General features: G+C 38.5%; 1 protein-coding gene across 1 annotated transcript in view; it reads left to right on the forward strand.

The window, feature by feature from the left end:
- TRDN (triadin) overlaps nucleotides 1–21869 on the forward strand; it is a 291579-nt gene that overhangs the window by 227227 nt on the left and 42483 nt on the right. The window contains exons 33-38 of the mRNA XM_029911016.1: nucleotides 1453–1515; nucleotides 12877–12915; nucleotides 16676–16735; nucleotides 19549–19575; nucleotides 21364–21390; nucleotides 21698–21745. Coding sequence (XP_029766876.1) covers nucleotides 1453–1515; nucleotides 12877–12915; nucleotides 16676–16735; nucleotides 19549–19575; nucleotides 21364–21390; nucleotides 21698–21745 — 264 coding nt within the window. The remainder of the gene's footprint in view (nucleotides 1–1452; nucleotides 1516–12876; nucleotides 12916–16675; nucleotides 16736–19548; nucleotides 19576–21363; nucleotides 21391–21697; nucleotides 21746–21869) is intronic.

Consider the following 21869-nt stretch of genomic DNA (forward strand, 5'->3'; position numbering starts at 1 on the left):
AAAACCCTCAGTAGCAAGTTCTAATTAACTTCTGTGTACTTTATCTATCTGTAATATGGGTACAAATAAATAATATCCATTTTACAGAATTGTGTGAGATTTAATGAATTAATAACTGTAAAGCATTGATGACATCCTCAGATAAGTCAACTGATAAGTACATAAAATTATTACAGTGGAGTATGTATTACTATTAATTATCTTACTCGAAGTACTGCAGGACTGTCAATTCTAACACACTTTTTTAGGTGAGAGATGGTATAAAAACTGAGTAACAAAAATAAGACACAAATTGAAATGGATGAATTTTTGTTTTTGTCATTTTAACTTCTAAAAATATTTTTCTTAATATTTTTCTCAGAACCTGAAGTCAAAAAAGAAGAAAAACCAGCAAAACCAGGTAACAGTTTATACACTTCAATGGGTGATAGATACAGAATATCTACTCGCACCAGATCCTAAATTAGGAGCCAAAGCCAATATTTTCAGCCCTGTGTGCCTAAAGTTAGGCTACTAAATCCATATTTAACCACCTAGGCTGAATGTTCAAAACTGCCTTAGGGACTGAGGAGCACAGGACCCACTTTCAATGGGGCTTATGTTTTTAAGTTACTTAGGAGCTTTTGAAATTTTTACCCAAAATGACTTTCCCCGGGACTTAGCCCAAACCTTGCCATTGGTTGCGGTTTTGTAACCCCACTCAAAACTGAAAATTGAGGGCATACTTTTAAATTAAAGAAAATATATATATTTATTTAGTAACACCACTTTAAAGTATTTACTTTGTTACTTGTACATCACTTTAGTTACTATTATTACAATATGTTAAGCACTTTTTGCTAGTGTTAAAATATAACAGTACAGACCACAGAATTTCGTAAAACAGGGAACACAGACTATACTTCAAAGACTTCCCCATCTTCTTTCCCCATTTTATCTTCCTTCTGAAGTGATTATTCTGAAGGCTTCATCCTGTGTGTCTATCTCAGCATATAAATGAGAGGGAGGAAAGATTGTCTTGTGGTTAAACCTCTACAGTCAGAGTCTGTAGGCCTGAGTTTTATTCCCATCCTTGTCACTGATCTGCTGTATGCCTTTGGACAAGTCATTTAATCTGAACCTCAATTTCTGCATCTGTAAATATTAATACACCTCTACCCCGATATAACGCTGTTCTCAGGAGCCAAAAAATCTTACCGCGTTATATTGAACTTGCTTTGATCTGCCGAAACGCGCAGCCCCACTCACCCCAGAGCACTGCTTTACCGCATTATATCCAAATTCGTGTTATATCGGGTCGCGTTATATCGGGGTAGAGGTGTATTTATATAATATTAGACATACCTCCCCTGAGGGTAAATCTTTGTAAAGAGTTTTGCGATCCATCCATGGCAGACATTCTGTATAACTTAGGTTAAAAATGCTGTTGGTATTATTTATCATTAATTTTAGACATGAAGAATGGCATTTTTTCCCCTATTTCAGCTCCAGTGAAAAGTGAAGGTGAGAAGAAAGGTAAATAAATTATTTTCTCTTTACTGAAGTTCATTTCAGCTTTTGACTGCAGTAAGAAATGTTTCTTTCATACAATGACACATTTGAGATGATGCACATCACCTCATTTGCTACCATAAAACAGCTTTATTCAGTCCTCCTGTGATAACACAATTGTCATTTCCAGTTCTGTTGGTTCATTTTTACTACAGGCCAAGACAGCCCACAACCCAATATCAGACACTTCAATTTTTCTGACTAGGAAGAAAATGAAAGGCTCTTGTTATCATGTTATAATACATGAGAGAGAAAAAAACTTTCTATGCACTGTGTACACTGATTTGATTGTTTCTTCTTCACAAAATGTGCTCTCCTATGTTTGTTTCATTTTCCCCTTTTGGATCTATATGTAACATGAATGCATGCCACTGTTGGCATTACATTTGATATTTGAGCTGTAAGGGCCTGATCCAAAGCTCATTGAAATCAATGGAAAGACTCACATTGGATCAGACCTTAAAACATCATGTGACTCTAAGTGCTCTCTTTAATGTCATCTCTCAAATGAACCTGTAACAACATAAAGTGTACTAGACTGCACCCAAACTACCTGATTTCAGTTACAAACAGAGCCTTTGGAGGAAAAAGTACTTTGGACATTTAAATTAGTATTTTATTTAAAATATTTGGCTATATAAAATTTCAGTGATAATCTTATTGGGGAGATATATATTAAAAATAAAATAACCCTTTTGGATCTGATTTTGCTTTGTTACCCCAGGGTAAACCTGGAATAATTCTGTTGATTTTAACTGAGTAATTTGGGATTTAAACATGTGTAACGGACAGCAGAATTTGGCGCTGCATTATTATTATTTCTGAAACACTTTGGCAAATTTTTAAATGATGCTTTCAAAAGAAAGGGCTTGGCACTCAGTCATATTGCTGAAAAATGGAATCAGTTTCTACTATTCAGCAAGTGATTTTTAATCTTGCTATTTATTTTTATGTTATATTTATATACAGTTATAAATTAAATGAAAAAAATGTAGTTCTCATCAGCTTTAATGGCTCACGGGTGAAATCTTGGCTCCATTGAAGTTGATGGCAAAACTCCCATTAACTTCAGTGGGGCCAGGATTTCACTCCATGAGTTTAACTGAATGCTGTTGTTCCTTCTGGTTATGCAAAATAACAGTGCTAAATAAGTATCCAGTGCAGTGGTTTATCCATGGACTAATTTGCAACAGTCGAGGCACGGAAAGTAGCTCGAGGGAGGGAGAGTCAGAGCAGTGGCAGAAGCACTTACAGCACTTGGTTTTAAGCCATCAGAACATTTGCTGTGATCACACTCTTGAACTTATCACATTCATTGCTAGATCCTGAACTGAAAGACAGGAATAAGGTAATTGCCTTGTGAGGTAGGATGCTAATGCTGTAAGACTTGCCCCTGGTTATGGATCTATCATTTAGAAAGAAATGTTAGGGGGATTTGCTATTTAGGATCCCATTTCAAAGAGATTAATATTTTCCCCTCTTTTTCCATAATTATTTTTCTCTCCCCTGCCATGGTCTCTCCCCACAGAAATAAGAAAATATGCATTTTTTACAGACTATTCTTAAATCAAATAAAATGCTTTCACATTTCATTTACTTTTGTAATTTTTATATACGGTTTCTGTTGATTATTTTCTCTTCTACTCTGTCCTCATATCTTCTCCTTCACTGAGATAATTTTTGCAGCCAGGGCACATGGAGAAACTCTCGGATAGGTATCTGAGCAAGAGCAAGCTGTATTTAATGCACAGCTCTTTCCACTGACCTACCTTTCACCAGTATGGAGGGTCAAGTTGAAGGAAAGGCTCACCTTTGTCTTTTAAATATTGTTTTTGCTTTAGATATTTTTGGACCCCACCATTAAGTCTCTCCTCAGTTTTAGAATGTCAAACACCTAGGGCAGCTGGGGGAGAAACAGCAGTAGGGAGTGCAGACAGGCTGTTGATACAACTGCCAGTACCAAACAAAATTTGCAACCTAAGGAAGCGGGAGATGTTACCTCCAACAGGTATCTACTTATCTGTGTGGCTTGAAAGAAACAACCTGGCTCTTGTCATACTTTAATTTCAACTGCTCTGTGATGCATACATGGAGAACATTGTGTTTTAGTGGCAACCTCCCACCTATTACCACCTTTTTGCTTATTCTATCATTCTCCAAAATTTGCCCAAGGCTAAAAATGTGTTTCTTTGACTAGCAGTAACATTCAGGAACATTTTGCTAGTTTTGCTTAAGAATATTTTTTTTCCACAGCTGTAAAAATAATAGATGTGCGTAGCATCTGATCTAAAATTGACTGGCTCATTACCTAAAATGTATCTGGCTACCTACACACTTGAGTTCAATTAGGACTATATCATCTTGCATGTACGTCACGTTGCAAACATAAACCATACTGTATATGCAGCCTTCTCCAATTATTCTTTTCTTATTTAAATATACACTCTTCATCTAGGAAAGCAAGAATAATGAGACATACAGAGAGACAAGTAGTCATAAAAAATGAAGGGGTGAAGATGGAGTGACACTTTCTAATGATGGTACATAATGTGTATAGCATATATCAAATATGAAGGAATATGAAAGATAAAAAAAGAGCAGAATTAGGCAGGTGAAAGCTAACGTAATTAATCTGTGCTTCCAAGAGTGAGTAATACTTACATGGAATTCTGAGGCACAGTTTTTGCATGTGAATGATGTTCTAGCCTCTTCAGTTCAAAAAGAAGGGCTATCTTAGACCTGTGTGACCTGAGCCCTGGAAAATAGACTCAGCTTCAGCTGTGCACTTTGTGACTTATTTTAGTGAAAGAGAGTTCCTGGATCAGTGAGATGAGAGTTTAAATGTGTCAGTTTCTAAAGGGAATGAGGGAATACATCATTCAAACCCTTCATATGAAAGAATTTCTTAAGCCATAGCATGGACAAAGTGGAGAAATTAAGTCAAAGTAATTTACTTTCCTCTGAGGTGTGAACACCCTACTCCCCTCACAAGCAACGTAACTTACATCAACTTAAAGTGCTGTCTACACCGCGCTATGTCAGCGGGAGATGCTCTCCTGTTGACATAGCTTCTGCCTCTCATTAAGGTGGAGTAATTATGCGATGGGGGAGTGCTCTCCTGTCAGCATAGTGCGTCTTCACCAGACACGCTAATTCAATGCCACTGCATTGATGCAGGAGTGAAGACAAGCCCAACATTCAAATCTCAGTGCATTGGAAGTTGCAGTTCAGGGGAACTGGGACAGTTCAGTAGATTGGTGATGGGATATAGAGCCCTTCATCTTTTGGGCACCTCTCCAAATACAGCAAGTCTTTAGCAACTCACTTCACACAGACCACCAATCTCTGTTAGATCTGACTGGAGAAACTTTGACAGAACAATATTTTGTTGCAATATGCCAGTGGTTGGCAACCTTTCAGGAGTGGTGTGCCGAGTCTTCATTTATTCACTCTAATATAAGGTTTTGCGTGCCAGTAATACATTAACGTTTTTAGAAGGTCTCTTTCTATAAGTCTATAATATATAACGAAACTATTGTTGTATGTAAAGTAAATAAGGTTTATAAAATGTTTAAGAACCTTCATTTAAAATTAAATTAAAATGCAGAGCCCCCGGACTGGTGGCCAGGACCCGGGCAGTGTGAGTGTCACTGAAAATCAGCTCACGTGCCGCCTTTGGCACGCGTGCCATAGGTTGCCTACCCCTGGAATATGCAGTTCCATCAGAACTGAAATGCTTCATGAAATTGGGTCCATTTGGCCAACATTTAGTTTTGGAAGAAAACCAAAGAGAAAATATTCCAACAACGTCAAAAACATTCAGAATGAAAGGTTTTGATTTTTCTTTTTAAGTGACTTTGTTTTAAATTTTGTATTAAATTATATATATTATTACAAAAATGTGAAGTTCTTTCAAAACAAAAAATCAAAATGTTTCATTCTGAACATATTGATTTATTACTATTACATATTATAATATACAATTTCTTTAAAGAAAACTGAAATCCAAACAAATGGTTTCAAATGATTTGAAATTCAGACAATTTCAAAAAATGTCCTTCATGGAGAATTTCCAAATTTTCAGTTTTCATTCCCATTCAGAACTAATCCAAATTTTTAATCCTTCACACAACAGACCTTCCAACCTTCGCACAGCTCTAATCTCAGTCCATTTTATATCACCCCCATCACTCATACATTTGTTGACAGTATTCAGGACTGAATAGGAATGGCCGCTGAGTCACTGTGACTCATTCACAATGTTGTCTTTCCGGGTCTTTGTTAGGGCACAATATCAGGGCATTTTAGGAAGTCTTGCATTGACAGTCTGCGCTGCACTGGGGCTAGATTGTGTAACCCATATTCACATTGTTGGTGAGCGCTTACATGAGTAGTCCCATTAAAGTCAATAGGACGACTTGTAAGTGAAATGTATCCCAGTGTACACAGGGCTTGCACAAGCCCTGTGATCCCCAGTGGAGCCATATTGGAACACCTAAATAGGACACAAGTGGTGCACAGGCCTTGTAAGGAGGAATTTAACTGTGTAAATGCAAAACAACATGAGTAATGGTTGCAGAATCTAGCCCCTTGTGAACAAAAAGAGGACTTCACTCTTCAGTGCTATTGGTCTAGCATCTTCCACCAACACTAAATTCATTTAAAAATAGTTAAGAGAATTAATAAATAAGCCCAGTTTATACGTAACACAGAAGATGAAGCAATAGGAAAATATGTGGGATGTAATTTTGATGGATAGAAAGCTGGCTAGATTGTCAGGCTCAACGGGTAGTGATCAATGGCTCCATGTCTAGTTGGCAGCTGGTTTAAAGCGGAGTGCCCCAAGGGTCGGTCCTGGGACTGGTTTTGTTTAATATCTTTATTAATGATCTGGAGGATGGTGTGGACTGCACTCTCAGCAAGTTTGCAGATGACACTAAACTGGGAGGTGTGGTAGATACACTGGAGGGTAGGGATCGGATACAGAGAGACCTAGACAAATTAGAGGATTGGGCCAAAAAAAACCTGATGAGGTTCAACAAGGACAAGTGCAGAGTCCTGCACTTAGGACGGAAGAATCCTATGCACTGCTACAGACTAGGGACCGAATGGCTAGGTAGCAGTTCTGCAGAAAAGGACCTAGGGGTCACAGTGGACGAGAAGCTGGATATGAGTCAACAGTGTGCTCTTGTTGCCAAGAAGGCTAACGGCATTTTGGGCTGTATAAGTAGGGACATTGCCAGCAGATCGCGGAACGTGATCGTTCCCCTTTATTCGAGATTGGTGAGGCCTCATCTGGAGTACTGTGTCCAATTTTGGGCCCCACACTATAAGAAGGATGTGGAAAAATTGGAAAGAGTCCAGCGGAGGGCAACAAAAATGATTAGGGGACTGGAGCACATGACTTATGAGGAGAGGCTGAGAGAACTGGGATTGTTTAGTCTGCAGAAGAGAAGAATGAGGGGGGATTTGATAGCTGCTTTCAACTCCCTGAAGGGAGGTTCCAAAGAGGATGGATCTAGACTGTTCTCAGTGGTGGCAGATGACAGAACAAGGAGCAATGGTCTCAAGTTGCAGTGCGGGAGGTCTAGGTTGGATATTAGGAAACACTATTTCACTAGGAGGGTGGTGAAGCACTGGAATGGGTTACCTAGGGAGGTGGTGGAATCTCCTTCCTTGGAGGTTTTTAAGGCCCGGCTTGACAAAGCCCTGGCTGGGATGATTTAGTTGGGAATTGGTCCTGCTTTGAGCAGGGGGTTGGACTAGATGACCTCCTGAGGTCCCTTCCAACCCTGATATTCTATGATTCTATGATTCTATGATCCTGTTATAATGAATATGTGATGGCATAGTAAATCTGCAGAAATGTGTTAGCCAATATCACACAGGTGAAGTATGGGGAATAGAACACAGACACTCCAGCTCCAAAATGCAAGCCTCTGCCACATGAGCTAAAAGACAATCTCTACCAATTACTACTAGTGGCTTTTATCCTTTGGCTATTACTCAAGATTAGTGGTGCACACTGATAAAGATATATTGGTTAGACACCAAATATATATTGGTTAGACACCATCCCCTCTACTTATGTGGAAAAATCAAGATATTCCACAAACTGAAGACGACCCAGACAGTAATGGATTTAGGACTGCTTAGGTCCCATGCTGACTAGATAAATTGAAAGGAAGTCTTCCTGTTATTGAAGCAGCTGGCCATGACAATATGGATACAGTATAGTTGAACATGCTAGTTTAGTAATATGACTTAAGTCTCCATTGTATATAGATTACTATATCTGTATTTACCTAACATGCCACACTGCTCTAAAAAAGTGATAGGTAGGAAGTTGTAGCCCGATCTATAGATTATGTATATATTGATTACTTAAGAATCCTCAGTAATCACTTTGAGAGTTGACAGGTTCTTATCCTAAGATCAGGCACAGTATTATTAAAATTATTATATAGTTGGGAACCCCGATGTGCACAGTCGCACTACTTACACTACAGGAACTCCTCTGTATTTACAGGTTTCAGAGTGATAGCCGTGTTAGTCTGTATCAGCAAAAAGAACAAGGAGTACTTGTGGCACCTTAGAGACTAACAAATTTATTTAAGCATAAGCTTTCGTGGGCTAAAAACCCACTTCATCGGATGCAAGCAGTGGAAAATACAGTAGGAAGATATATATATACACACAGAGAGAACATGAAAAAATGGGTGTTGCCATACCAACTATAACTAGTGTAATCAGTTAAGGTGGGCTATTGTCAGCAGGAAAAAAAAAAACTTTTGTAGTGATAATGAGGATGGCCCATTTCCAACAATTGACAAGAAGGTGTGAGTAACAGTAGGGGGAATAATTCTACTTTGTGTAATGACCCATCCACTCCCAGTCTTTATTCAAGCCTAATTTTAGCGCAGCCACAAATACCCCAACTCAGTAAAGTAGATAAAGATACTATAGAACGTACATCTGCACATTCATATACCCACACCATCCCTTGCAGAACAACCTGAAATGCTTCCTCATCACCATTACCTTCTCCCTCAGCTTCTGTACCAAATAACTGGAGGATAGCTAATGTGACGCCAATTTTTTAAAAAGGCTCCACAGGTGACCCCAGCAATTACAGGCCAGTAAGCCTGACTTCAGTACTGGGCAAAGTGGTTGAAACTATAGTAAAGAACAAAATTGTCAGATACATAGATGAACATAATTTGTTGGGGAAGAGTCAACATGTTTTTTGTAAAGGGAAATCATGTCTCACCAATCTACTAGAATTCTTTGAGGGGGTCAACAAACATGTGGACAAGGGGGATCCAGTGGATATAGTGTACTTAGATTTTCAGAAAGCCTTTGACAAGGTCCCTCACCAAAGGCTCTTAAGCAAAGTAAGCAGTCATGGGATAAGAGGGAAGGTCCTCTCATGGATTGGTAACTGGTTAAAAGTTAGGAAACAAAGGGTAGGAATAAATGGTCAGTTTTCAGAATGGAGAGAGTTAAATAGTGGTGTCCCCCAGGGGTCTGTCCTGGGACCAGTCTATTCAATATATTCATAAATGATCTGGAAAAGAGGTAAAGAGTGAGGTGGCAAAATTTGCAGATGATACAAAATTGCTCTACATAGTTAAGTCCCAGGCAGTCTGCAAAGAGCTACAAAAGGATCTCTCAAAAGTGGGTGACTGGACAACAAAATGGCAGATTAAATTCAATGTTGATAAATGCCAAGTAATGCACATTGGAAAACATAATCCCAACTATACATATACAATGATGGGGTCTAAATAGGCTGTTGCCACTCAAGAGATAGATCTTGGAGTCACTGTGGATAGTTCTCTGAAACTATCCACTCAATATGCACATACTAGCTTAGTCTCTTGGCAGTCAAAAAAAGCGAATAGAATGTTGGGAATCATCAAGAAAGGGACAGATAATAAGACAGAAAATATCATATTGTCTCTATATAAATCCATGGTACGCCCACACCTTGAATACTGCGTGCAGATGTGGTTGCCCCATTGCAAAAAAGATATATTGGAATTGGAAAAGGTTTAGAAAAGGGCAACAAAAATGTTTAGGGTTATGGAACGGCTGCCATATGAGGAAAGATTAATAAGACAGAGACTTTTCAGCTTGGAAAAGAGGAGACTAAGGAGGGATATGATAGAGGTCTATAAAATCATGAGTGGTGTGGAGAAAGTAAATAAGGACGTGTTATTTACTCCTTCTCATAACACAAGAACTAGGGGTCACCAAATGAAATTAATAGGCAGCAGGTTTAAAACAAACAAAAGGAAGTATTTTTTCATACAACATACAGTCAACCTGTGGAACTCCTTGCCAGAGGATGTTGTGAAGGCCAAGGCTATAACAGGGTTCAAAAAAGATCTTGATAAATTCATGGAGGATACCTATTAGCTAGGATGAACTGGGATGGTGCCCCTAGCCTCTGTTTGCCAGAAGCTGGGAATGGGCAACGGGGGATGGATCACTTGATGATTACCTGTTCTGTTCATTCCCTCTGGGGCACTCTGCATTGGCCACTGTCAGAAGACAGGATACTGGGCTAGATGGACCTTTGGTCTGACCCAGTATGGCTGTTCTTAAGTTCTTATGTTCTCATCACCAGTGGCCATTATTCTGGCATCTCTCAAGGACTACATCTCCTTCTCCTACTGCCCCTAGGCTGGGATACCTCTTTTATAATATAATACGCTGATGCCACCATATTTGATGCATATTTAGTAAGGGATTTGACCCTTTTCTTTAACTGTATTTCCTCACCTTATTAATGTTGGCGTGTCTTTCTTCTTTAGGTTAGTATCTCAGTGATCTCAACTTATTATCATATACGTTGATTCGTTACCATGAGCTCATGTACCTGGTATATACATCAACTCATTGCCATGACATTCTTGTGGTTGGATCATGTACCTGTCATCAGAACTTCCCCTTAAACACTCTATTTTTGGCTCCCCAATACTTGTTTCCATTGGCCGTTTATCTGTCAAAGTTTATCTGTTCAAAAGTCATAGGCCTCAAGCCTTACGCTAACTTGCTGAAGCTAATGTCTTACAGGATACAGGCCTGTAGGTTCCTTACATTACTGCAAAGCAGCAAATATAATAAAGGCAAGCTAGCCCACTGGGCTACAAAGTGGAATACCTAAATCTACTACCGAGACATGTATTACACATGCTCTTAAGAGAAAATGTGTATTCTTTTAAACATTAAATTAAACTTTCTGGGATTCCTCTCTTAAAATATACACAGCATATTACTTTGTTTAAATATAAAAAATAAAAAACAGGCATTAAATTAGCCACCAGATGGAACTCGTATGGTTACATGAACTGAATGTTAAGGTAGTCATTCTAGCTAAGTCAGAGAAAAAGCACAGTAACTCTATGTCTGTTCTATAAGAGGACATTTTCCAGGAAATCTAGACTATTGGCAAGGAAATTCCAGTTACTGGAACAGGATTATTTCTCTTTCTACAAATCTACTCATGCCAAAAGAGTTATTTCATTTAATAGGTGGCTTTTCTTATGTACTCAGAAAATGCAAAAATCAGTGCTTTTCCATGCTGAAAGATCAAAACATAGCTGTGTTGGACCATATCAGGGAATTTCTGTATTAGAACCATAAAGTGTATGTGTATAACAAGTCCGAGGCCAAGAGAGACAAGGGGTAAGATTGAATTCCCCACAGCTTAAAATTCAAGATATTGGTAACAGAACAGGCCTCTTGCTTTTTCATTTCTGTGTCTCTCCCTCTCTGTGAGAAACATGCAAGGCCAAACTGCTCTCTGTATTTACAATAAACGTGGCATTTTTGCCTTATCCCTCTTATAAGATCCTGTTGGTATTATTTTATTAGTGTAACAGCTGTTTTCAATAAATGTTGTATGGAGAGCAGGTCTGAAAGCCCAGTCTTGAACCTAACTCCATTGGATTCTTGGGAAGCAGTCTAGGCCGTCACACCACACTGACTCAGGCAGTTATCTAGGAATTCACAGTGGGTGGGCCAGCTACCTGGGTTCTGCACCCTGTATCCTGATTGGCCACATGATCTTGACCCTCATTGACTGGTGACCATATATAAACTTCCTGCTTCCTTTCTAGCCTTGTTTGAATAATAAGCCAGTGCTTTCTAGTTGCTACTGAGACCCTGTTTGACCCTGCTCTCCCTGCTCCTGTCAGCGACCGCACTTGGATTAGGAAGTTTTCTGAGAAAAGTTTTTCACCAGGAAGTGCCAGTTCATTGAAACTGAAACTTTTCCTGCGAAAGGGTTAGTTTCTACCAAATGTTCAGAGGGACCTGAGATACACAAAAAGTGTCAAAATCCCAGGTGCCAGCTGACTCAGGAACAGATGCAGGCTGGAGCAGCAGCTGGTCAGCATGGAAACAGGCTTGGGCTTGAGCAGCAGCAAGAGCAGTCTGTTGGAACTATTGGCAGTAGGGGAGAGTTCCCAGCCAGGTAGTGACTGTGAGTAGAGTGGAGAAACTACTTCCCTTAGGAGCCTAGATACCTGCTGTGGATCACCTGGGTGGGACCTTGCCTGTGGATTGGCTGACCCCTGGCAGAATGGTGTGGGGTTTATCACAAGACCTGCAGGTAATTGTCTCTGATGACTCCTCACACTGTCTGGTTTAGGAACGACTGATCAGGCTTAAGCAGTCAAAGGCTCAACGGTAACTCCAGTTGAGGCAGGTTCTGAGGTAACTCATCTCATTCTGCTCTGTGTGATTCTCCCAGGAGAGTGGATATTCCATGGGAAGGTCTGTCCCTGGATTTTTGTTGTTGACAGGTTTCAATTTCATCCCAGTGCAAAAGTGGAAAACTTTCATAATAGCAAAACAAACAAAGAAACAAACAAAAATTGCAGGACAGAAAAACCATTTCCTGCCTAGTTCTAGTTGTATATATGTAGAATTTGCAATGAATATGGGAAATTTACTGAATACTCTATAGCCCTCAGTAGCAAGTTCTAATTAATCTTTCTGTACTTTACTCTATCTGTAATATGGTTACAAATAAATACCCATTTTCCAGAATTGTGAGAGACTTAATGAATTAATAACTGTAAAGTACTGTTGATATCCTCAGATAAGTCAATTGTTAAGTACATAAAATTATTACAATGGAGTATGTATTACATCTTACTCGAAGTACTGCAGGACTGTCAGTTCTAACAGACTTTTTTAGCTGAGAGATGGTATAAAAACTGAGTAACAAGAATAGAACACAAATTGAAATGAATGATTTTTTGTTTTTGTAATTTTAACTTCTAAAAATATTTTTCTTAATATTTTTCTCAGAACCTGAAGTCAAAAAAGAAGAAAAGCCAGCAAAACCAGGTAATAGTTTATACACTTCAATGGGTGATAGATACAGAATATCTACTCTCACCAGATCCTAAATTAGGGGCCAAAGCCAAAATTTTCAGTCCTGTGTGCCTAAAGTTAGGCTCCTAAATCCATATTTAAGCATCAAGGTGAATGTTCAAAATTGCCTTAGTGATTGAGGAGCACAGGACCCACTTTCAATGGGGTTTGTTTTTAAGTTACTTAGGAGCTTTTGAAATTTTTACCCAAAATGACTTTCACCGGGACTTAGCCCAAACCTTGCCATTGGTTACGTTTTTGTAACCCCACTCAAATGAAAATTGAGGGCATACTTTTAAATGAAAGAAAAAATGTATTTATTTAGTAACCCCTCTTTAAAGTATTTTACATCTATTTTATATGTACATCATTTTAGTTACTATTATTATTAAAATATGTAGTAATTTATTCAATCCTAGTTACAGACATAGGTAAGCTTGTGTTTCAATGATGATGCAACAGCTGTGATTGCTAAAATAAGAGGCCACCAACTATATAGAACTATATTTTTACTGTTTGGTAGCTGTAATGTATGTGCACTGGCATAATGTCAGCATTTTCATCATTATTCTGCTTAACTGTCAATCAACACAACATATTGAAAGACTTTGATGTGCTTACAACACATGGTTAGTTGGCCAAACAAATTCCCCCACCGGGGAAACTATTACCATATTCCAACATGCAGAGAATACTGCAAGTAAATGCTTTGAGGAGGACTGAATATTCAAATACCATTCCAAAATTAATGAGTCTTGGGTTTGACACTTTAAAAAAATCCCTACTTTAACTGTGTCATCATAATTTTCTGAAATGTGCTTTTGAAAGCTTGTAACTAATGCTGAAAAAAATAGTCAGTGGCATTATAGACCAGTCATTATCCCTGTATCTTACCTCACAATTAATTTGGCTAGCAATATGGAAAAAAATCCCATGAGCATTGTCAAAAGTTAATTAAATGTCTGTGTTTCAAATGATATCATATGCATATATTTTTCCCGTGAAGTCCATCAGTATGTTCTTAATTTCCATAAATTTATGCATTCTCCACATTTTAAAAGCCTCTATTCCACACTAATTAAATAGCATATTGAAGCATATGCACAAAGGTGGTTTTTTTTACACTTAATTGAAATTAGTCAGTAATAGAGAGTTAGTCTGAACAGTGAAATTCAGAACCAGATCTAAACTTTTTCCATGGGGCTTGGGTGTCAGATTTTGATTTGGTGCATTATAGAGATAACTGTCAGCTGTGAAATGTGCCTTGAAAAATATATTTAATTTTGGGGGTTTGGTTTGAGCTCATCTCTAAACAATAACAGTGCTTGCACACATGCATGGGCACCCTGTAGAAGAATGATGCCTTTGACCCCAATGATTTACATGATTTCCCTGAAAACTGTTTTTAATATACTTTAGGTATGTTCTATGTGGGTTGTATGTTGCCTGTTATATAACATCAGGAAAATTGCATAAAGGTCAGGCTTTAATAATTGTATTGAAAGAGTGTTCTTCAGGCATTTCAACACACGTGCCTAAGTAGCGAATACAGTGCACATACTTAATCTGCCTTTAGCTGTAATTTCATTCTCTCCAGTTCCTTCTATGGAAGATTTGTCCTCCTGGGAGTTTGAGATTTACAGTACTTTAAAGCCATAAACTTTTAATGCCTTCATATGAGATTATTCTGTTTCAACAAGATCTGCATTTCCCAGTGCACGTCTATTGTTCATCTGACAAACTTGAGTATAGGAAACAAGGGAAGATTTGGGCCATAATTGCCGTTCCCCATAGGCATGCAGCTCAGATTCAGACTGAAGTGGGCCCTATCATAAAATATCCCTAAGTAGCCTATACCTCTTCTCTACCCCTATTGTTACACTCATACCAAGAAGTAGCAGAAAGTTTCTGTTTTCCTTCGTATTCCTGTGCTACAAAGTGCTCCTGAGCTGAAACTTGAGAATACAGCCTAACCCCCACCAAAAAACGAAGGTCAATTCATTCTTTAATCTCAAATGCGTAGGCTATTTAGAGTGTATATGTAAGGCAATCCAAATGGAGATGGCACAGAAATAGAAATTATATGAAGTCAGATATATCAGAATTGGCTTTGCTGCTCCTCTACTCTAGTTGTAGGATAGAAAAAACTATGGCTTTCATTTGAGCACTCTGTTTTTTGATGGAGAGCTACAGTATAAGGATGGATTTATTGTAATTTAATGCCCTGTAGAACCTAATAGCATTGGCCAATTATTAATTATAATGGTAAAGCAGATCTTCTTTAAGGAGATTTGCCTTTATCACTGCACCATGTCATCATGGTTCATCAGAAGAACAGTGGTGAAATTCTGCTCCATAGCTTCACACAGGCCTACCAGAATAAACAGGAAGTAAGAGGCGGAATGGCCTAGTGGTTACAAGGCTAGCCTGGGACTTGGGAGATCTAGGTTCAATTTCCTGCTTCACCACAGACTCTGAGTGACTTTAGGCATGTGCCTGCATTCCCCATTTTAATACAAGATAAATAATTCCTTCACTCACAGGGATGCTGTGAAGATTGTTACCTTGAAAACTGTGAAGTGTTGAGATACTGTATTAATGGGAACCATATGAGTACCTAAAATAGATAAGAGTTGTAAGGAAGGTTGAAAGGCCATTCTGTGTTCAGGAGAGCTGTTTTATTGGCTAATCTTGTTTTTTTTTAAATTCAGTCCACAGGTTTTATTTTGTTTACCCTACCAACCACCACTCCCTTTCTCTCTTACCTGGGTCCCTTCAATTGAGTTACTATTGCCCAAGGGCTATTGGAGCAATCTTAACTAGTATAGTGAAGAGCAGGGCAAGGAGGGCACAACCTCTTCTCTTTCAAATCAACTTGCTGCTTTTGATCTACTTTGGAGGATTATAATTTAGCTGCTTGCACAGCAGGCAGGCCTTTCTGCAGAATCAGTCTCCCTGCTGATTAACTGGCATCTACTTTTCTAAGGCCTGCCAGGGCTCAGAAGCGAACAATTTATTGTGATGGATCAGGTCCACTAACATTGAAAACAGGGGGAAAATGGCACATTGTGCTGCCCCCCTGGAATCAGGAGGCAATAACTTTACAAGAGTGGGTAAACTGCTCTAGGATAGGGTGATAAATCCTGATGAATTCCATTCTAAAGCTTTTTTTTCAAATCTATTTAGTCTGAGATATATTGAAACTGTCCAAATATAATTAATCTCATTTTTCTGCTGGTTTGTTGATAACACATGTATTTCACAATCTGAAGCACCTTGTACCAACAAGGATAAAGCTGTTTCATTGAACCTTAAATTAAAACTGCATTGAAGATTACGCAGAATCATGTGACACATGTTAACTCATACTGTTCCCTGAAGTATGTTCCTTGGGAATTTTAAAAGGAGCAAAGCGCATTCATATGGGAGAGAAGCTTTTAGACCCTAATTCAAGAAAGCCCTTAAGTAGCAGCTTAAATTCCTTTCAAGGCACTGAAACTTGAATACATGATTAACTCTAGGCATGTGCTTTTGTGGAGAGGGAGGGATTTAAGCAAATGCTTAAATGTTTTCCTAATAGGGACATCAGAGAGAAAGGCATTAAAAATTCCACGTCTTTTTACTTTTCTCACTTTGTTTTGGGATTCTGCGTAGTCTCAAACATCATATTTTATTTGGAGAGGGATTTTTCTTTGTATTACATCTTCATTTGATATTATTTATTCGTTTACAGTGATTTTAGAAGCCAAAAAGGTGAAAGATGCTAAAGTAGTCCTTCATCCTGCTGCTGAAGGTATATCTTCATTTTTTTTTTAAAGTTTCGATCACATTTTAAAGAGCGAATCTATTTAAACACTTGAGGACAGCTTCTGACATTCTTACTCACGCTGAATAGTACCTTACTCTCTAAATAGCCCCACTGAAGTCGACAGGACTTCTTGTGGAGTAAGTGCTACATAACATGTGTAAGAGTGTCATAATTTGGTCCTTTTGTGTGTCGAGGCATGAGGTGCAAATTCTAGGGAACAAGTTCTGCCTTTGTGACATCCAAAGAGACTTCTGTTGATCTCAGTTTCCCTTTTGGTCCTTTACTTGTAATGTAGTTACAGATAAATGTCATGGTAGTGTGAATTTAGGGTCCAGTCCAAATCCCAGTAAAGTCAGCAGGAGTCTTTGTTGGGTAACTTTTTTGTTTATAATATGCATTTAACTGTGAAATCAAAGAATACATTTCTATAGCTATAAAACATCAGTATTATTTTGTTATCACTTAGTACAATAAATGGTTCTAGAATTACATCCATTTCACTTAATAATGAATTCTTTTCTTATAATGCATGTTCACGTTCTCACTTGCTCACACACAAACACACACTCACACAAAAATATATTCGCTATCTGAATAGTAAACAACATGTCAAGTTTTCCATCTAGATGACAGTAATCAGTAAGCATGTTCTGCTTTTAGCCTTACCAATTTATGGTTCAATAAACTGAAGGATTTTTCTTCTCAATCCTTATCTGAAGCTAATTTACAGGAATATTCCGTATATAATTAATACCTTTCTGGCACTCAGAAGAGCAGGCAAGATTCAAACATAATTTGAACTGAATGTAAAAATAGTAACGGGTGAAACTACCAAGTCTGGTTACTAAGATTAATTTTGTGGCCTGCAGAAGCATACTGACTTTTTGTTTGGACTGATTTAACTTCACCCTGCAAAGGGCAGATGGCCTGAACAGCACAGTTGGAGGGTTGTGGCCTAGACTCTGGGACAGAAGCAGTGCCCAACCTTTCTCTAAGGGATCACTAGAGAGGTATAATCTGCCAAAATCAGGAGGAAAAGTCAAAATATAAATGTTTCTATGGAATGGAAAGTTTTGAACATTTTCAATTCAGAGATGTCAAAATGCTTCATTTCAGTTTGATTTGACATTAATCAGTGACCACCTGAGCTGCTGAAGTGCATCATGAGTGTAGTACAGTTGCTTCATTGCCCCCAGGCCTCACTGTAGGCCAGGTTGCACAGTTGGACTACATCTCCCATGATGCACCTTGGCCATGAGACTCCTATGATGCACAATGGCAGTTCAGCCAGACAGAAAACTATAGTGCATCATGGTAGGTGTCGTCTGGCCAAAGAGGATGGCCTATAGAGGAGAATGTCGGTGTGAGGTATCTGAATTACAACTTCCTTGAGACACCATGGCAGCTTTGGCAGACATAGGCTAATATCCAACTGGCCCATGTCATTTTGATTAGGTTTGACAAACCAAACTGTTTTGAGTCAGGTAAACTTGACCCAAAACTAAATATTTTGTTTTGATTTTTCCCAACAGAAAATTGAAACACTTCAGCAAAATCAGAATTTTCTTGTGTACAATTTCAACTTTGCAGAAACTGCATTTTCTGTCAAATAACATTTAGATGGAAAATTCCTGACCAATCTAATTATTATTTGGCATATTTGATTAGAGAAAGGCATGAACCAAAGGTTAAAGCATAAGTCTGGGAATCAGGAATTTAAAAATTCAACTTCCATGCTGACACTGACTCCCTCTGGCTTTGGGCAAGTGGCATTGCCTTTTTAGGGAAAGTGACTTCACAACAAAAAACGTTAATTTATTCTTCACTTGCAATTTAAACAAATCCATCTGTAAAATGTGGATAAGGACACAGTTACCTACCTCACTCAGGAGACACAAGTTCTATTCCTGATCCTGACATGCAAATCCTATGTGAATTAAGGCAAGTCACTTAACCTCTCTGTGTCCCAGTTTTTCCACATAGAATCATAGAATATCAGGGTTGGAAGGGACCTCAGGAGGTCATCTAGTCCAACCCCCTGCTCAAAGCAGGACCAACCCCAACTAAATCATTCCAGCCAGGGCTTTGTCAGTCCGGGTCTTAAAAACCTCTAAGGATGGAGATTCTACCACTTCCCTAGGTAACCCATTCTAGTGCTTCACCACCCTGCTAGTGAAATAGTTTTTCCTAGTATCCAACCTAGACCTCCCCGCTGCAACTTGAGACCGTTGCTCCTTGTTCTGTCATCTGCCACCACTGGGCACAGCCTAGCTCCATCCTCCATCATGTAAAATGGAAATAATATTTTCTTCACAGGAATGTTAAGGCTGAATTCTTAATGTCTGAAAATAATTTGAGAACCTTGGATAGACTGTGCTATAATAAACCATTATTATTGAGATTATAGATGTGGTCAAATAATGTCCATCAAATTATTTGATGAATTTCAAGAGTTTTTAAATCAATATTTGTGTTTCATTTGCCTAGCTGTAACATTTTTTTATTATTTGTTAATTATAGTACTTAGTGTTATAAATGCTATCGTGTTATGGTTGCACCAGCCATTATTTCAGCTCCATAAATTAATATTCTAAACTGACACTTGCTCTGAATTTAATTTGCTCAGTTAAAATTCATAGCTGAGAAGGAATTTATTTTCTGTTAGTTTGAGGTTTTTTGCATCATACAGTCTGAGTTCCACCTTCAGAGTTCAAATGTGTCATCTATAATCTTGTAATACAGTAGAATTTATCTAAAGTGTATTTTGAACTGAAAACTGATTCTTTATGTATTTTTAGGCAAAAAAGTCGAGGCCAAACTATCAAGTATGTTGCTAATGTACATAACAGAATAAGAGATGTGCAGCAAGCATCTTCAAAGATTGTTGTAAAAAGACTGTAGCTTAACACTGCAGGGGTGCAATGTTTTGGTATGTGAATTCCACAGCCATGACAAATGGGGCCCTAGGAGTACTGATAGCTGCTATCACCATGTTAAGTTCCTTCACATTGCTGATTCCGTGCTTGCCACCACTTAGAGTTCTTATCCTACATTCCCTCTTAGCACAAAATGCTCCATTATTTCTGTTGTGATCTGAGTGTTGGCTCCTGTTGCTGTCTCTTTTAATCTGGGGTAACAAGAGCAGGCACAAGTGGGGAATGGGTGATTGTAGCATAGCTGCTCTGTGAAGGAAGACACATTTCTGCTTCACTGTGAAATAAGCCCAGCCATCTTGGATTTCTTTTAGTATTTCACTCTGAAGGTGCAAAAGAACTGCAGAGAATTTTTCACACTGAAAACATGTATTTCTCCCCCCATGTGGAAAAACTACGCTGAGTCCTGCCTGGTATCCTACCAATCATGATAAGGGGCCACGTCCTCAGTTAGTTTAAATTGAAGTAGCTCCATTCACACCAGCTAAGGAGCGTGTTACATTAGACTCCTGGTTAGGACTTGACCAGCAAAGCAAGCTGCAGAGCTACTTAAGAGGAACACTGTTTTCCTCCTGCCTACTTGTTGCTGTGCACTGCAGCATATAGCCTAACCAGCGGGGAGGCTAAAACCTTACATGGTCGACTATGTCCCCATTAGGATGTGATGTGTGGACCAATGTATTCACCAGCAACCTTTCCTAGAGCTCTCTTGAACCATATGCAGACATCTGATGACCCTATGACCTTGTTCTTCTCTAATGAACTGGAGCAGTACAGCACTTAGGGAAACATTTTTGCAATTTAGTGATGGGGAGTGCAGAGTCTCAGTGATTCAGAGTGAACACAAGGAGGCAGAATGAATCCCCTGCAGCCATTGCTACACCCCTTTGTGGAAAGAAATTTACTCCCCCTCCCACGCACACACCCCTCCCCCACATAGCTAGCCAGCAGTGTAATTGGCATAGAGCTGGGTGAATAATGGATTTTTGGATTCATTGGCAATTCAAAAAAAAAAAAAAAAGAGTTGAAACAAAAACAAATAATTTTGAAATTTTTGGCAAATCAAAGAGTTGAAATTTTTTTGTTTAGATTTTGACCATTTTAAAGTGTTTTGGTTTTTTTAAAAAACCAAATGAAAGGACATTTCAAAATGAAAAGTCATTTCAAAATTTAAAAAACCCTGAAATTATCCATTTTGAAAATCCTGAGTCAAAACATTTTGATTTTTTCAGAATTTTGGTTTTGGTTTCATTCAGGCAAAATTGACGTGAATTCATGAAATGTTTTGGTTTTGCCAAATCAGCATTTCCTCCCCCCCCCCACAAAGAAAGGTTTGTGTGAAAAAATTTGCCCCATTCTAAAATGCCACCAACTTAGAATTGTTCATGGGCTGCTAGAGTGGGTGTAATTAGTTCTACGGGAATTTTACAGGAGCCTAATTTAGACTGCCTTACACATCACTTCATATTTGGCCTAAAATGAGTTGTCAGGAGCTATTTGGTTATGACAGTGCTCTCCTGTTCTGTTTTTGCAAATGTTCATCGTATTTGTACACAGTACGCTGGCTGTTTTATAGATTATCAAAGCTTTGTGTTATTGACCCAAATAGAACAAACTCACTAAAACATACACTGTAGTGACAGACATATTAAAAATATACTTTTTTCTCTTTTTTTCTAGCTACAGTAGTGAAACCTCATGAACACAGTAAGTATAATATCGATGGAGAAAGTTACATTTGAATGAGGAAGGCATCTTCACATGTTCCTTGTCAGAGCAGGGTTATAAGTGTAGGAAATGAGTGGGATGGAAGCCTAAGGAGTTCTTCTAGATTTATATTCGTGTAACTGCAGTCAGAATCTAGCATGGCAATTATGGCACCATCAGTTACACATTTTCATCTGATTTTTGGACTGGTATGTCTGTTCATGGAAGGAGCATTTCAGTTTTAAATTGAAATACTGTAATCTATGCTAACATGTAATCTCTATCCTATGGTTTTTCTTATTTGCAGAGCATGAATCTATTAAACAAGAAAAAGCTGTTTCCCATGCCAAACCAGGTAGTCTTTTGTGTTCAGTTTCAAGGTTCATATAAGGGGCCTGTTCTAATAGGTTTTATGTGCTATACAGAACTGGGGGATTTTCTGTTGGTTCAGGAAAGGGGTTTGTTTTGCTTCAGGGGAG

Source organism: Terrapene carolina, unplaced genomic scaffold (assembly GCF_002925995.2).
Source record: "Terrapene carolina triunguis isolate 2854851 unplaced genomic scaffold, T_m_triunguis-2.0 Scaffold85, whole genome shotgun sequence".
NCBI lineage: Eukaryota > Metazoa > Chordata > Testudines > Emydidae > Terrapene > Terrapene triunguis.